General features: G+C 35.5%; 1 protein-coding gene across 3 annotated transcripts; it reads right to left on the bottom strand.

Annotated features, from left to right (window-relative positions):
- On the bottom strand, positions 1-14,738 carry LOC115454077 (transcription factor SPT20 homolog). Of its 3 annotated transcripts, none has more exons than XM_037441372.1 (18): positions 14,532-14,738; positions 14,188-14,436; positions 13,444-13,599; positions 11,861-12,100; positions 11,481-11,702; positions 10,928-11,080; positions 10,267-10,576; positions 9,408-9,547; positions 9,057-9,145; positions 8,566-8,626; positions 8,239-8,421; positions 7,725-7,856; positions 7,432-7,561; positions 6,853-7,274; positions 6,406-6,555; positions 5,935-6,133; positions 5,413-5,604; positions 1-2,487 (listed from the first exon to the last, which is right to left on the bottom strand). In XM_037441372.1, the coding sequence occupies exons 1-18, from the start codon at positions 14,565-14,567 to the stop codon at positions 2,402-2,404; spliced, it is 3,150 nt and encodes a 1,049-aa protein (XP_037297269.1). In that variant the 5' UTR covers positions 14,568-14,738; the 3' UTR covers positions 1-2,401. The 3 variants fall into 3 exon arrangements, with proteins under 3 accessions (XP_037297269.1, XP_037297271.1, XP_037297270.1); XM_037441374.1 differs by having other exon boundaries at positions 8,239-8,418; XM_037441373.1 differs by having other exon boundaries at positions 13,444-13,596.
- Between the last annotated feature and the right edge of the window lie 3,555 nt (positions 14,739-18,293).

The raw sequence follows: 18,293 nt of genomic DNA, 5'->3' as shown, positions 1-18,293 counted from the left end.
TTTTATTTGAATAATTTGATTTTTCTAGATCAGATGCATTCGATTTATCGATAGTAATTTTACTACGAATCAAAATGGAGCGATCTTTTAACTATTTCTTAATTTCGTTATAATTCAATTTAGTAACCATTTTTGCATATACGGAATACATAATATTAAGCGTGTTAGTCTGAATATGTGATATAATTTACAATACAAATTATGAGAAGAATATAATTAGCTCCATTTTTATCGATATCTGTACACAGAACACATCGCATCTTAAAATCTAAATTGCTTTTAATTTCATTCAACACTCAGCAGCCAATTAAGTATTCATCATTTATAAGACGTCACTAGAAATTTCTACGCTCCGAAGAGCATATTATATGAGAAAAACACTATGTACAAAAAGATAAAAATACTTGTCCACGTAAAGCGGGGCTATGAACTTTAAAAACTCTAACTCGTTATTTGAGCCACAGAAGATGTAAACACCAGTTACTTATGAAGAACGCAATTACATTATTTTCGTTGTTATCGATACTTATGATAAAACTAAAGGCAAATTCTAATCGTATAACATCTTTACTTGCCCTTAAACACAATATTTTGTATCTTCCGTGTGCACCTTTATATTTTCTATTTCTTACTTATGGACATAGTTTGCACAGCAAATTGCGAGCCCCGAAATAAATATAAAACATACATCATTTATATCATTGCAACTACACACCTGTGATGCTTAACACAAAACTATATAATACAATATTTACAATATATAACACAGATTACATAATCACTGCATATGTATTGTACTTCATTCTATTTAGAAATATTTAAAAACAGTGATTTTAATACTGATCAGGCAAGTTTCTTGATAACATGAAATCCTGACATCTATTTGAATACGTTGCAAAGAACAATGTTATATATGGATTTATAGAATTGATTTGCTTCAATGCATATTCAATAGCTCATTCAATGCCGGCGATTCAATCAACAAGTTAAAACACTTTCTACGTATAACGCTTTTATATACAATGCCAAGTTCCAACAACAAATAAAATCTTCACTACCCTAAAATTGTCGATACGCACCTCGGTACGTATATCTTTTGGTCACAATTAATGTCATGATCTAATTACTTCCAAGTCAGAGTTGTCTTAGTTTTAATATCTTACGCGGTATAGATGTTAGAACAACAATAACAATAAAATAACCCATGATTGACACAAAGTAAAACAGTACGCATTATCATGATTTAACGACAATGGATTATATTATGGAAGTTATTTTCTGTAAAAAATTATTCAGAAATCGAATCAGATCGTATCAAATACAGCGAAAATAGTGCATTAAAAACAATTGCCTATGTTGCACAATATTATAGAAAATTAACATTTTATTTTATGGATCTTGAATAACATTTGTAATATTCAGCAAAAATAAACTCCGTAATGTACAAAACTTGAATGCCACAACTTATGTCAATATAGGATATGTACTGTTACCTATCCTGCCCGTAATAATAAGCACTAAATACACATGCCTTAAAAAGGCGGAAATCTTGTGAAATAGCAACAAAACTATTGTCTATACTGTTCTCTCATCAGTTTTCATTCTACTTCAACAATCAACAACTATCTGCGGCACAATAACCAGTATAAATTATAACTTGGTCAAATATATAAGGAGGGATACTAGAATTTCTCCCAGACAAACTCTAACAAACTATTTGACAGTAGCGCGGGAAATCTGGCTTCATTAGATTGTCATTAATCTCACGTCTCGATCGCAACCGCCGAAATGCAATGGAATTTCAACGACCTTCCAATTGATGCTTTCAGATAGAACTATAAATGCAAAGTGAGCAAACTTCGATAAAAAAACCAAGTGACTGGTTTTACGATGTTTCCGCTGGCAACTAAACATGAATACTTATATTCAATTTAAATCTGAATTAACGATTATTTAGTAAAATATGAACGGTGAAAACTTTTTAAGAATTCAAATCCACCGTACGCGAGAAATTAATTAAATCGATAAATCACGTTACTAGAAAATAACGATGTCTTATGATACCATAACATAAAACAGAGAGAACAAATTATAAATATTATATTATAAAATGAAATAATAATATTTAGCGCCGATTTTATCCACGGATGGAACAGGGAACAGTAATAACCCGGTGTCTTTGAAAGTTAATATTCAGTCGTCTAAAGACAAATCCTTTGTTTCCTTATATGTATGTACAAATTAATTTATGAAGATAATATTATTTTAGTTGGTGGATATAAAGACCACAGTCGATGGATACTTTATCCATGGTTGCGCAACAACCGCGATCTACAAATGTTCTAGTACTATATTTACAATGTATTTTACTATCGGCAGTGAGTTACATTAACGTTATTTACTATGAACTGTCTGCGTTTGATTTCCGTCTCACGTGTTGCACTGTTAATGGCTGCGCCCGTCCCTGAGTTATGAACTGTGTTGTCCCTGGAATAAGTTAAGTTTTTGTTAGTTCGACATGTGATTCCACTTTGGTAACGCGTGAGAACTTATTAGTATTTTCAGTAATATGGATATTTATGAATAATATTGGGCTTAGTAAGTCGTAATAACGTAGATATAGTAGAAAAAGTATTTCAAGGGAGAGCAAACTGAAGGCAAGGAAGAAAAAAATCAATAATAACATACTGTTATTGTAGAAGTAAATCAAATCATAGGCTATAATTGTCGAAACAAATAACAATAGTGGATTCTGAAAAATATATGACTAAGACGTTCCATTATAAAACGAATCTAAAATGTATCCTCTCGCTCGCACAATATCGCTATCTACTCACTCTCGAGTACTGCATGCATAAAAATAGTCGGGCTTAATTTTCCTTTAAACTATCTCGACAACTTTATTGAAAATATACGGATTATTTAAGATTTTAAAAAAAAAAATATTATGTCAGTTTTATCAAGTTTTAAAGCTGGTGTTATTGTATCGAAATTGATTCAAAATCGGCATTTTATTTTCAAAATTTTCTTTGCAAGCGTTCCTTATTGTTAAAACACGTGTAATTCTCGATTACTTTCTTTAATGAAACAGGTAACTTGTAAAACTATAAAAAACATCAGTAGGATTTCGTATGCTTTTTTTATATGGACACGTGAGTGACCCCACTATACACTTATGGTACGTGTACTACACCTACACTATGCTACGCGATGGTACGTAGAGTACCTAGAATCCAGATACTGTTGATTGACGAAAGATCGTTATACTTCGCAAGTTGACACAATTATGACAACCCGTTGATAACCGGTATTACACTGATTGATCCCGAAACGCGACACAACAACTTGGGTCGCTATGGCAGGTTTTACACCTTGTATAGGGTGATCCAGTTGCTATGCGGGCGGATAGATGTATCCTACCACCAGCAAACAGCATGTAAAGTTAAACGACGGATGTATTCAAACACTTGATTCCTGCTTGCATATAATTAATAAAAATATTATGGAATGCAAACAAAAACTCTGATAAGTAACAGAAAAATATAACCAAATCTCTTTTCTTAAAGCACAACTGGTAGGTTCCAGGGCCATAGCATTGTGGGGCAATGCCCTATCAGATTTAGTAACATTTTTATTTCCGCCCTGCTTGTAATAACAGCTGCCCTACCTTAAATTCAAGTCTAGCTACGACCCTGGTAGGTTCCCTAGTGCTCGCCACTTGATGATCGAACTGTTTGATAGTTGCTTCTTGTAGATGAACAGGATAGGACTCCCTACTCTCGCCTTTATCGTTTTGAGTTCAGTGGTCGAATATAATGTTCTATGAGTCTTTGTGAAAGGAATCATGCTTCTAGACCCAGCGGTTTCGACTGTGCGTTAATCGATCAGTCAGCCAGCCAATTCTATTATATATACAGATATTTGTGTAGAGAATAGATTACTAAAAACCCTGTTTAAATAAGGCCGGAATGTTTTATGCGTCAAGTAAAGTTTAGGTTTTTACCGCATTGGTGAATTCACAACGAGACAAAGGCGCTGCGTGTTGTCAAGTATGATAAGACCGTTAACTTTACATCCATGGGCCTAAACCCACGAGGGAGTAATCCCTCGTTTAATCTTATATACTATACAGGATCATTTTGACATTGCGTTACTAAAAGAAACCACATATTTGTGTTTTTGAAAATAACACTTTACAAAAGTTACTCTCTTCCAAGAAGTAAAATAAAAAAGTGTAAGTTTTGAACAAAATAATATTAATATAAAGTAATTTTAATATTATGTATACCCCCATGCCACAACCACTACTCCAAAAGAATTCGTCGCAGCGGGAACAACACTCTTGCAGTCAAAAATACACTCACACCATATTCGCACTATACTACAAAGTAATAGAAAATCAGAAAACTACCGGAATTTTCTGTGTAAATATTCGTAATTAATGAATGATTTTACTGATGTTAGGTCTCTCATATGTGAATCTTTTTTTTTTTTTTGATTTCGCGGTGAAAGTGCCTTATTACTACCGCCCAGCCTACGTGGGGGGCGACTGAGCGGTTATGCTGGGGTAACCGTGCCTTACGGCCCGGCGTTGAGCCGCCCGGATTTGATGGTGACCTTCGGGCGACCGCCGGGTCGAGTCCCTAACCCTATATACAACCTAAGCCTATGTACGGCCTACCAGTTAAAACTCCGCGGTGGCCCTCTTCGGCGCATTTGAGACGGCTGCGGGCTTCCTCTGACGTTGAAGTGTCTAAGTCTGCGACCGCAGCCGCCCCTGCGCGGTGCTGCCTTGCGGCCCGTCTCCTATGAGGGGGAGGGGGGCTCAGAAGCCCCCGCGCACCGAAGGACGCCCTCGGCGTCTACGGCAGTATGAGGTCAACAACACACTGCCGTCCATCCCGGGGGTCAACCGAAAGATGTGCAAAAAATGCACTAGGGCGGACAGCCCCCTGCTGCCCGCCGACGACCTCCTTCGTGGCCCCTATTAGTCGCCTCTTACGACAGGCCGGGGATACCGTGGTGGAATTCTCCAAACGCCCCCATTCCACAGGGCGGTCATGTGAGAGTCTGCCTGGGTAGGTACCACCGCAATGTATATTTCTACCAAGCAACAGTGTGTAGTCACTGTTATGTCCCGGTTTGAATGGTATTGTAGCCAGTGTAACTACTGGACATAATAAGACTTAGCATCTCATGTCTGAGAATGGCGACCGTAGCAGAATACTAAACAATATTTTGTAACTCTAGGTGTTGGATGGTGTTTCTACTGTTTATGGGCAGTCGTATCACTTACCATCAGGCAAATGGCAAGCTCCTCTCGTCATTCAAAGCAATACAAAAAAAATAACAGAATGTTAGCAGAGGTAAAGTCGAATATGTAGTTTCAATCAAAAAAAATCTTCCGCTAACCTGTGGCGGCGGGCGAGTGCGCGGGCGCGGGCGCGTGCGCGGGCGAGGCGTGCGCGGCGGGCGCGGCGGGCGCGGCGGGCGCGGGCGCGCGCGGGGCGGCGACGCGCGGGGCCGGCCGCGCCGCGCGCGCGCCGCGCACCACCTGCACCGCGCCGCCGCGCACCGCGCCCTTCACGCCCGGCACTAGTTGCGCTGCAAACACAAACGATATGTCAATACCTCTCTATCAAACTACATTTTATAGCGATAACTATAATCAAAGCTCCCCAACATCACGTTTATTTGTGTAATAGTATTTTTGTAACTGGAATAAAGGCCTAGGTCAAATGACAACAGCCTAATAATTGTTACGACAACGGTTGAACTGACTTTTATTCTCACATTTTGCACAATACATAAGCTCAGTTCTTTTTCGTCAATGGCGATTGCAATAGATAGAATCGAATATTAAGAGAACATGTAATTTTTTATCAGACATATAGTCATCTATACAATAAAACAATCAAAGATAACCTAACTTACCTATTGGCAAGGAAAGCATGGAGGGTTGGTTGGTAAGTACGACCGAAGTGGTGGGAGGTACTGACACCAGCAGGCCCGACGGAGCGCCCGACACGTTGAGTGATAGAGAGATTGGGGCCGACAGACCTGGGATCTGTACTTGCACGTTTTGAAGACCCTGAATGCCTTGCAAACCTTGCAGAGAAGTCAGACTAAGACCCTGAAATAAAATACACATTATTTAGAATAGGTGTGATGTGATGTGCAAACGTTTTTTTGAGACATATTAAAAAAAATATTGCCACTATTTTATTCTTTGAAACATGTGCATAGAAAAACACTAAAAATGCCAGATCGCGAAGACACTTAGAACAGCAGACCAACGGATTGCGCTATTTAAATATAAACATGCCATTACTCCGCGAAGTTAAACATACACACGCAACTACTTTTATTTGCCAAGCCAAAGCAATCAAATTCAGTTAAACTTGCCTGCAAATGGCAAACTGGCTGTGGCTGTGAGGCGGGCGCGACCGGTGTCTCCGGCCCCATCAACCGTTCCAACAATGCGCTTTCGCTACTTGACACGTTGGTCGATTCGTTCTCTCTCGTGAACCCACTCATGACTTGCACACCCACACCCTGTATATTCAATTATGAGTGAAAATGGTGTCAAGTTTATTATATCAAAATGTTTATAAACTATCTACTATAGGATTATAAGGGGACTACTGATACCGAAATGTTTTCTAAATTTTTTGTTTATTTTGAGTGTCCCGCTAAATCACACCGTTTTGACCAAATCATCTAATTAAAATAATAGTTGACCCAATATCATTACTCTGTCACGATAAGCAGCTCTAGTTACATCATCAAAATCATCCAATCCACTCTGCAATGATCATAACTACAGGAAACAAACAATTATCAAATAATGACCTGTTGGGTATAAGTAGGTATAGTATGCGACGCGGTGGTGGCTGCGAGTAGCCTGGCGCCGGCTATGGACACGCGGCCGAGCAGCTTGTGCGTATCCAGCGTAGCATGTTGCGCATTGTGCGGGCTGGCCAGCGGGGCGGCCAGCGTGCCCGAGTGCGGCGCCGAGAGCGGAGCCGCGAGCGGCGCCGACAGCGGAGCGGCGTGCGGGGCGGCGAGCGTGGCGGCGTGCGGGGAGGCGTGCGGCGCGGCGAGCGGGGCGGCGAGCGGCGCGGACAGCGTGGCACCGAGCGCGCCGTCCGCGGCGGGCGTGGCGCCGGCGTGCGTCATGGCGGCCGGCGCGCTGTTCAACAGGTTCAGAATCGTCGCGTTGCTGTTGGCTGTGCTGACAGCCGCTTTAGCTGCATTTTGATTCGCCGCCGCTGCTGTAATATGATAAACAATCATATAAAGTGAAGTTGCTGTTAGATGTTAAAAATATATATTTATAAATCAGACTACATAATTTTCACAGCAAAACCAATTATTTATATAATGATGAAACGGAACTTCGGTATTTGCGATTTTATTAATTTTACTCACCTTGAAACTGTTGCGCGGAATTCATGAGACTAGTAACGAGCGCAGTGATGGCTGGATTCGTTGTTCGAGGCTTAGTAATGGTCGTCTTTTGCTGTGTCGTCGAGGTAGTTGTATACTGGATGTTTTGTACCTGCAACATCAAACAACGCACTTTAATGAATAACTAACTCATAATAAATTATTAATTAAATTATCTATAAATTACTATATTCCTTAGGTCTATATTTATCCATAACAGATTTCAAGATAACTTTACGTTTACTTTGTCATAATATTGCGAGTTGCGTACTCACCTGGGATGTGCCCGCAGTGGACATTAAAGGATGTTGGTGCTGTATGTGTATGATCGCCGACTGCATCTTGGGTGTGTTCAGCGGTTGCTGCGGATTCGTCAGCTGCTGTGCCAGCAATTGATTCGTCGATGCCTAAAAATACCATAACGAACTTTATTTGCTTGTTAGAGTTGTACAATCCAGATATATTAGATTTTTTGAAATCTGTCTGATGGCAATATAAGAACAAAATGTAACATTTTACAAAAATAATATTCTCCTTTCATGAATACGTTATACATCAATTGAATACTTTCTCAATTGACGCTATTTCATTGTTTAGACTAGCAAAATCTTTGCAAAAATATATTGCAGGCAAACTTTCAGATGTGTTTACACTATTGACAATATTTCAGTATTCAACTTTCCGTGAGTGATTACGCGGTAAAAAATGCTTGCAGAAGACTTCTGCAAATATACCTCCTAATCGAAACCTCGCTTATTAATAACCCTAACGTTTATATTTATATTGTACCTGCGGAGACAATCGCGGCGTCGTCGGCGACGGCTGTTGTTTGAGAGCGGTTTCCGTGGGAGCAGTTACATTGCCCACCACATTGCCCGCGTTGTTCACATTGGCCACGTTGCTCACGGTGGCCACGTTACCGACCACGTTGCCCACTGTTGCGACATTGCCCACTTGTTGTAGTTGTGCCTGCTACCCACAATTCAATATTTATACTTTACGAATTATATTACTTTGTTCTGTAAAAATTTAGATACTCGGTTTTTAATCGAGGATTGTTATAAAGTTTTAAACTATAAATAAATTTAGTATTATATTATTATTTAATATACAAACCAGGATTGGTAACTGACGAACGTTCGTATGAGTATTCGGCGTTGCTGCTATTGCAGTGGTGCTGCAGAAATAAATATTAATGTTATGCTACATATAACATGTTTAGATATTGTAATGAGTAGTAGCTATAAACATTTTTTTTAATTCTAATAGTTTTTTACCGACCCATTTTCATTTAAATTTTCATACGGCAATACAATATCATATTATACTGTATGTTTAATAAGAAATAACATTAATAACAGAGTGGAAAATAATGTATTACAAAAAAACATCTTTGAATAGATTATAGAATAAATGATCTACCCGCGTTTTTACCAAACGATATCGGTCACTTTTTTAAGTTCATCGCGAATATGAACCAGATTTTCTTTTGACATCCTTATGACTTATTTGCGTCGGTTAGTCGGTTTCGAGAGCGAAGCTAAGTTTAAGAGTGGGATTAATGAAAATAGTCGTTAGTGAGTAAATAAGTACCGCAGTTTACTCACACAACGGGCACTGTGGTGGCGTGCGTCGGCACGGTGGCGCTGCTGGCGGCGGCGGCCGCGTTCCGCTGCTGCAGCAACAGCTGCTGACCCTGCACACACAACCACCCTCCTTAGGCTATCCAACGACATTGTACGTGGGTTCTCAACATCAAATATGTCATTACAAACATTTCGTTTTATACTTACGATGATATATTACCTTACGGACAAAAAAATCTAATATTGTAATGTAAAAACGAAATCGCCGATCCTTAAATAAACAGTAATTTATTCGCTCGCTGTAACGAGCAAAGAATTTGTAATACGTAAAAATCTGGAATGTCACATTGTGTGTGCATACAGTTTCCTTACCAATTCTCTCATTCCTCCAGTGAATGATACTCTTGGCAGCTGACCAGGTACAATATGTTTTATTCTAACTGACTTACGACCTTCTTCTGTAAATATCTCCGTAAACTGTTGTATGTATTTGTTTGCTTGTAATCTCGAACCTACAAAATGAACATATCATTGAAGTTCTTAAAATTAGATTTTTCTAATCCTGTGCAACTAAGTTCAATACTTCCGTGGGTTAAATTATTGTTTTCCAACCGGAGAGCCGAGCTTCCAATTCTGAACTTTATGGTTATATAAATACACTGCTACTAAATCATTAAAGCCGATTGTAAATTATTCTTGAAATAACGCAACGCAAAATGATTACATGATTGTGTAAAACGTATAATTCATAGCATTTGTTTTACGCCAAGTAAGAATCAAATAGAAACCAAATTACCTACATACTTAATAGATATAAAAGGTTGGTACGAATTTGCAACTTGCATACAAGCTACTTGCAAAATGTAAATGCGACTAAGATTACCGAGGCCTAATCAAATCCTTCCACTCTTCCATCCCCTTTCCTCTCGATTCGTTTAGGGCTGAGCATAGTTAATTTTAATAAAGGTGACCTCCTTTCTTGTGGAAAGATGCTCATGAGTAGAAAATGTTTTATTCATGATTAGAAAACAACATAGATACTATTATCTAAAACTTATATTTCTATGAGAGTTGGTTGTTCCCACGCTATTTCGTTGTTTTGTTGGACTGTGATAAAAATGTACTTATAACTCAAACGAAAAATAAATTCTAAACGTATATAATACTGTTCCCATTTGTAATTTGCATTTAGTGTGGAAAATAAAGAATATAAATGGAGTTACATAATTACCTAAAGTAAACCGGCAGGCGGCGCCATTCCTTTCACCTTCAACATGATCCCTATCCACGTACAACTCCCCAAGGAACTCTTGATCGGACGGCCTTTGTAATATCGATAATTTAATATGGAAGAAGCCCGCGCCCGCGTGTGGTGATGTCTTCTCAGTCTCCAGTATGTATTCTTCGACTAGTTGCGGTTGGCAGTCAGGCGTGGGCCGAGGGCGTTCGTAGGCGCGGGCCAGGCGTAGTGGCCCACTAGGCTCAGATGGTAATGCTAGCGGTAAAGGCTCCATTTTTGGAGCTTCTATGGGTTTGAACACCTGAAAATTAAAAAATAAATATCAGAATCTGTGTAGAGCCTGATACTATATTGTAGGAATATAACAATTTATAAAATGAATAAATATACACATTTTACAATTATACATTTTTAGGTGTTGATGGTCAGATCTATGATCTGCCATTTTTCGTATAATTCAAGGTGCTATGAATTATACACATTACCAAAGCATATATATTATTTCTAACTCATATATAAATTAAATGTAAGAATCACAAACATAGCTTGCTATGTCACAGAATGGATCAAATGCATAGTATTATAAATAATAAAGAAATAAAAATAAAGTTGGTAAAATAATATATTACCAAAAGATTGCCAGATATTTTACCTCTGGTGGTTTTTTGGGATATTTAGAAGTAAGTCTTGTGTGCGGTACAGACTGTCGACTGTTTTTCGCTCTCTGCCGATGAATTAAATCCAACAACTCTAAACCATGATAGTGAGTAAACTGATCCAATTTCCTTTTTCTGTTTACAGCCACCTAAAAAATAAAAAGAATGTAATTTAGAAGATAATAATTATATAGTAAAAATTAAAATAAACTACAATTTTATTTAATGCCCTAGATAACTAGGAAGTTTAAGGTCAGTGATGTTTAAAGTCATGGGTAATGTAAGCAGTTACAATTGTTTATGCCATAAAACATTTATAGTGCCTATCATCAACCAAACAACTTGCTTGTCTCATTAATCATTTTAAAAAAAAATACCTAAAGTAAACCTTGTGTAACATACAAAACAATATACATGTTCCATAAATGGTAAGGACAAGTGACTTTTACACTTTAAAACTTAAATTCTTTATAAAAGTGGTCCGGTTAGTCAAGTAATTAATACTGTCTTTTTTTTCTTATATCTACATGAGATTTTCAAAATAAACACCTGTGAAAACTTTTTCGCTTGTCTCCTGATTCGTGGTGTATTAAATAGCCTAGGAGCCGCATGTAATCTTGCTGCTAAAAGTCCAACAGCGGGTCGAGGGTCAAGACACAACGGTGGTGCGGCAGCGTGTACCAACGCGGCCTCAACTGCTTCTAACGCACTCCGTTCTTCCCCCGCCCACCCGCATCTTCCACCGATACACATGGCATCGGTTATTATGCTCTGTATTCAAATAAAATTATATTTCATGAGTCTGGTGATATATTAAAAAAATTTGCATGAGACAAATTAGTTTCACTGAAAAACAATAAACTTTTTTCTAAATAATTGCCAATTAATCCCTTGAAAGGATTTGGAAAAAAAATACATAAAAATATTACCTGGTTTGTAGGCCTTAAAAGTACATGATGAGTATCACATAGGAAACTTGGGTATGCTTGTCTATAGTCTCTGACTTGCGCAATTATACATCCAGAATAAAACAGGCATGAGTGCTCGGACTCTAACAAATCTAATAACACCACTGGTAACTCTTCATTGTCTATGTAACTAAGTAACTCTTCTTCTTCATATGGCCATCGAGGGGTCTCTATCAATGTTTCATCTTGATTCATAGACATCTACAAGAGTTAAATCATAGACAAATTTAGCGCAACAGATGGACACTACAAAAAATATTTTCAGGCTCAAGACAAATGTCCACTAAACGCTGGAGAACCCAAAATGAAAATATCCCCATTTCGTTCCTCTTGCAATTATCCTTAGACTGTGATAATTAATGGACAGCAGTGAAGATTCTTTTTATGTATTACTATAAGAACATTATAAATGTGGAAGTTTTTTAAGTAAATGCATAACCCTCATGGATTTGCGACTTAGACATACACACAGTAAGTGTAACTTCTCATACATACAACCATGTGGTTACCCATATAACTGTCAGCCCGCCAATTAAAAAAAAACTAGTAAATAATACATAATGAGAAACTATGTTTTACTGTTATTTAAACTGGTGACAAATATCAAATCTACACTAATGAAAGGATACATGATTTTAATTTTTACATAATATAATATTAGCAGAATGATCAATAAAAAACCTGCTTTAGTGTCTCCTTCTGTTGTTGAATGTTTTGCTCATTCAGCTGGTATATATCTAATTAAGCAGTTATTATTCTGTTGACTGTCAAAAGACAATGTCTCTTAATACTCAACAATAAACATATATTACATTGGTACATACCATTACCATTAGAATTACTGTAATCACATTGCCATGCCAGAATAAAAAATAATTTACTGATATGTTGAGATATAATATGTCATTAAATAAAATATCAGTTGAGAATATAATATATCTAAATATATCGGATTAAGTTACATGGGTGAACATGTTTAATTTCAAAGCAGAATATAGATAAGACTAGTGAAGAAGGCAAAGAGAGGTGTAAAAAAGTGATCTATGATACAGTAAACAACAGATGTAAGGGGCAGGTATGTGATGATGGTTATGCACAATAGCGCAAGATAAATATTTTATAATAACACAGTTATCTAAAAATAAAATACCATATTAGCATAAAGATATTGTAGATAGTTGTGAACATGCTAAGATCCTGAGTTTTGTATGTGGTCCATACGTCCAGGAATATTAAAATCCCTTTGATTATGCTTTAAAACTTTACTACTTCAATGTAAACTGCCTAAAATTGTAAATGATTCAAGTAATTCTAAGCTTGCCACCTGTCACCTCCGGTGCTAGAAATGAGTATGGCAAATCGCCTGGATGCCCAAATTGAATAATTTCTAACTTTTTTAAGATTTACTTGGCTTTTGTGTGCTCTTAAAAGATTCTATAGATGACATTTTATTTGTGAAAAAATTTTAAGCAAATTTGATTTATTTTTTCTTGTATATTACACCTTCATAAGTAGCATCTAAAGATATAAAATGAAATACTTACATGGCCGTCTGGTGGGTTTAAATATTGTGTATTACCATTAATTTTAAGAGATAGTGAATATCCTTTATTCCCTGGATACAGGTTAATTATTAATGTATTGAGATTATAATTTGCTAACAACTTTTCCAATAAATATGATGTTGTCTTAAGACCCTGCTGCAAAAGAAAAACAAGAATATATTAAAATACTAATAACCATAATCTATATTTAATACATTTGTGCATTTCTTGTGTCACAAGTATGGGTTTATCTAAAAATGTTAGAATATTTTATCTCTTAAAAAACGAATCTATTTTAACCAAGTATATTTAGAAGAAAAAACATTTTAACAGTACTTAAAATATAAAATGTTGTACACCAGGGCAAAAAGAAAGGCAAGATAACTCCACTGTGATTAAAGGCAAGGTTATTTAATATTGAGAGAACTACACAAAATTACTGTCAAGATCAAACAGTTCTTTCGATACTTTTTCAACACATATAACAAAAATCATCATAAAAACAATTTACCACATCAGTTACAATTATCACTTAAATAAACTATTAAAGAATATAAATATGTGTTAAGAAATGCAGTTAATGTAATAAAACCGTAAATAATGTGTGATAAAACATAAAGACAGGCTTTCATCTTTTACTCTGCGGCATAGCACAAACCAAATTTATTATAATAATGAGCTTATTTTACAAGGCGATAAATAGAACTTGGCATACTCATAAGTAGTACTTTTAATAATACTTACATAGATGTTTTGTGACGATTCATCCTTACTTAGTTCATTATAAAGTTCATGCAAGTTTTTGAACAGGTCAAATTTTTCATTACTTTTGGACGCGGAACCAACCGAGTTTCTTTGAAACTTCATTCTAGATTCATCAACAGATTCTGCTAGATGTATCTTATCGTGCGTCCAAGTCATTTTATGGTCTGTGACACCACTGCCAAATTGTGATAAATTTGTATTCACATGTTTCGCCCGGTTAAGAATTACCTGAAATATTAATTATTGTATGTCAAAAATGACGATGTTGAATAGATTTTTGTATATTATACAAGCAATATAAATAAAAGAAAGCAATGAAATACCTCAGCTTCCAATGCCGCGTGAATTAAACCATCCATAATGTCATTAATTAAAACAAATGTATAAGAGGCAGTTATTTTTTAAAATATATTATTTCATATTAGTAGATTAGGCCTGAGTATTAAGTCATGATTTTAGCAAAACTAATATGCTTTATTTATGTTTCACACTGTATGACAGTAAAATAACATGTCCAATGTCCATCAACATTTTTGACAGTTCCGTACTTCTTGTGATAAACTTTTTTTTAGTTATTTTGTTAAGCAAAGGTTTCGAAATCTTCCAGAATTGTAAAAGAGAAAATTACTAATTATTATGCATATAAATATTAATTTAATATTTAAAATATATTAAGATTTTTAAAGTCACTATACTTTCATAGTAATTCTCAAAGTCTTCAGAGATGAATATTTAAATATTAAATAAGTACAGTTATTTATAGTCATAGTGTCAGTAATGAACACATCATGTTATATATTAGGTTGACAATAAATCATGACCCATCATTTTTCATCGAGATTTAAGAGAAATGAACCTTGAAGTGCCAAAAATAGATCTGAGATTAACGCACTCTGAAGAAATAACGTTCAAGGACAAATAAAAACACTACTCAGTTAAAAAATATATTGCGTTTATAATATTGTAGACAGGAATGCTGATATTATGAAGATTGTCATAAAAAAAAATTTAGGTCGGAACTCAATGAACCATAAAATAGTCACTAAGTCAAATACTTAGTTGTTAATATTTCAAAAACTAAAGAGAGTTATTTGTTTTTATTAAGTTGCTTTCTAGGTCTTGCATGAGCTAGTTCACGAAAAGAAAAGAAAAGCCTTTCCAGTTACAATTATTGTCCCTAAAACTATTTATAGCAACAGCCGTAAGACAACTGCGCCATCTATTTAAAAAAATCGGATCCTTTTTTGGTATGGGAATAAATTACCGGAATAAAAATGTTTAACGCCTATGTGTTTAAAGCAGAATATGGTCTACTCGTTTGTCTCTCATCCCAATCCGTTCAACTTTTTCTGCGTTTCTTCTAGCTTCAAACATTGTCACAAACTTTCGCATTTATAAGGTTACCTATAACATGTCTAATTCTACTGTCTGCGATTTTCTCAATATCAACGAATTCATTAGGTTGATTGATTTAATAATTAATTTGCGTTATTTCAATTTGGATTTATAGTAATACCTACATAAGGTAATCACAGCTATGTCCAAACCAAGATGTTTTTATTACATAGATAAGATGTCTGAGCTCAAAATTAGCAAGACGAAAGCAAGGTAATTGCCCGACATTCACTTAGTAAACCTCCAACCAACCACTGTCGCGGCTAGTCGTTTCATAACTTTTGTATTTTTATAAATAAAATGCCTTCCTGTGTTTTTAAACGATGTACAAATTATTCTCCAACTGTAAATGAAAAAAAACATTTCATTTCATACGTTAGTAATAAATATAGGTACACTATTTAACTTATTTTTAACTAATAAAGGCATTCTATTTATCTAACATGGCGACACAGAATAAATTCATGTCGTACCCTCTTGATACGCTATCGTTATTGTGGTGGGTTTTTGAGTTGTGATTAGTTCAACTTATTTCCCATTTAGTTCTTCTTGTTCTATCCTTGATACGTCGCATTAAAAATACCACTATAACGCCCGAATACTCAAACGCTACTTAAATATTTAAGATGGCCTCACGGATTTAAGCATTCGTTATCTTTGAAATTGGTATACTGAAACGTCACTTATTTTCTAACCTTAAATTTAAGGCGACGAAGGTTTAAGGTCCGCTTATTGATTCAAACGGTATTCACAAACCCTGCTTAAAGTTTGACAGCTATTTAAGGTCGCCTTATATGGCTGTTAATTGAGATTAATTTGAGAGTGCTTGCGACTACTCTCAAATCTTTACGTTAAAATATTTATTGTTGTGTTAGTAGTTATTATATTCTCTTTCGATTTAATAAAATGTCTTTTTCTTCACTATCATCACTGTCTGAAGAAGAATATAGTGTCAATCGAAGAAATCGAGAGAAATTAGACACTTTCGAAGAGTATTTATGTTCATTAATTCAGGAATTGTGCTAAATTATGCTTTTTAATTCAGGAATTGTCATTTCAGCAATGTTCATTCATCATATTGATTTAAACTGGATATTGATCCAGCCTAGCCGGTCATAAAAAGAAATACCAGATATTTATTGCCCTTCATTTCTTTGCCACAGGCACCTATCAAAGGGTCATCTGGGATATTTTTCATGTGTAGGAACCTACGGTACATCATGGTGTACTCATATCATGGCACTAGTTATGCCTGTGCTTATATCATGGAACTAGTTGTGCCTCTGCCTACCCCTTCTAGGATGATTAGCTTTATTATGTGTGTATGTAACAGTTTTAAGGGAAATAAATTTTATTGAAAGTCTGAACATGTCTGAATGAGGAAATAATTATTAAAGAAGCAAGAAGAAACTTTATTGTAATTATTATATTTTTTAATTGTAATTCTTATATATCAGAGATATAAACATTACATTACAGACATTTTGCTACACATAGTACATATATATAGATATGAGTACAATATGGTACATCATATTGTACTCATATCATGGAACTAGTTGTGCCTGCGCTCATATCATGGAACTAGTTGTGCCTCTGCCTACCCCTTCTAGGATGATTAGCTTTATTATGTGTGTATGTAACAGTTTTAAGGGAAATAAATTTTATTGAAAGTCTGAACATATCTGAATGAAGAAATAATTATTAGAGAAGCAAGAAGAAACTTTATTGTAATTATTATATTTTTAATTGTAATTCTTATATATCAGAGATATAAACATTACATTACAGACATTTTGCTACACATAGTACATATATATAGATATGAGTACAATATGGTACATCATATTGTACTCATATCATGGAACTAGTTGTGCCTGCGCTCATATCATGGAACTAATTGTGCCTCTGCCTACCCCTTCTAGGATGATTAGCTTTATTATGTGTGTATGTAACAATTTTAAGGGAAATAAATTTTATTGAAAGTCTGAACATGTCTGAATGAAGAAATAATTATTAGAGAAGCAAGAAGAAACTTTATTGTAATTATTATATTTTTTAATTGTAATTCTTATATATCAGACATATAAAATTTCATTACAGACATTTTGCTACACATAGTACATATATATAGATGCCTGCAGAAGTCTATTTCTTGAATAAATTATTGATTGATTGATTGATTATATATATCACACAAGAGAACCCACGGCCTCTCACTTCACAGCCGGCTACTCGCCCACAGCTCACTGCCTCTGTTCCTCACGGGAGCTGCCAATAAAACAAATATATTTTTAAAAATTACTTATTTAACAAAAAGAAAAACATCATCAGCCACATGATATCCATTGCAGAACAAAGGCCTCCCGCAAAAATTTCCAGATTGAATGTCGGAAGCAGCCCGCATCGAGCAATGCCCTTTTATCTTAATTAAGTCGACGGTCTTCCAAATAAATCCAATACTTACTTTTTCACTATATCCAGCAGTTCTTGTTTTTCTATTTACGTATAATGTCTACCCCTTTATTGGGTTTTGTTATTTGAAGACTCCGTTGATAATTTATAGACACGAAATAAGAATTATGAATATTGTTAACAAAGAGAATATAATCACTACGATTTAATTGTTGACGAAAATTTGACAGATACAGAAGTTTTTTTTTCTAAAGTGACTAATGTCAATAATGATC

This window comes from Manduca sexta, chromosome 22 (genome assembly GCF_014839805.1).
Source record: "Manduca sexta isolate Smith_Timp_Sample1 chromosome 22, JHU_Msex_v1.0, whole genome shotgun sequence".
Classification (NCBI taxonomy): domain Eukaryota; kingdom Metazoa; phylum Arthropoda; class Insecta; order Lepidoptera; family Sphingidae; genus Manduca; species Manduca sexta.
This window is presented reverse-complemented; position numbering and strand designations above follow the sequence as displayed.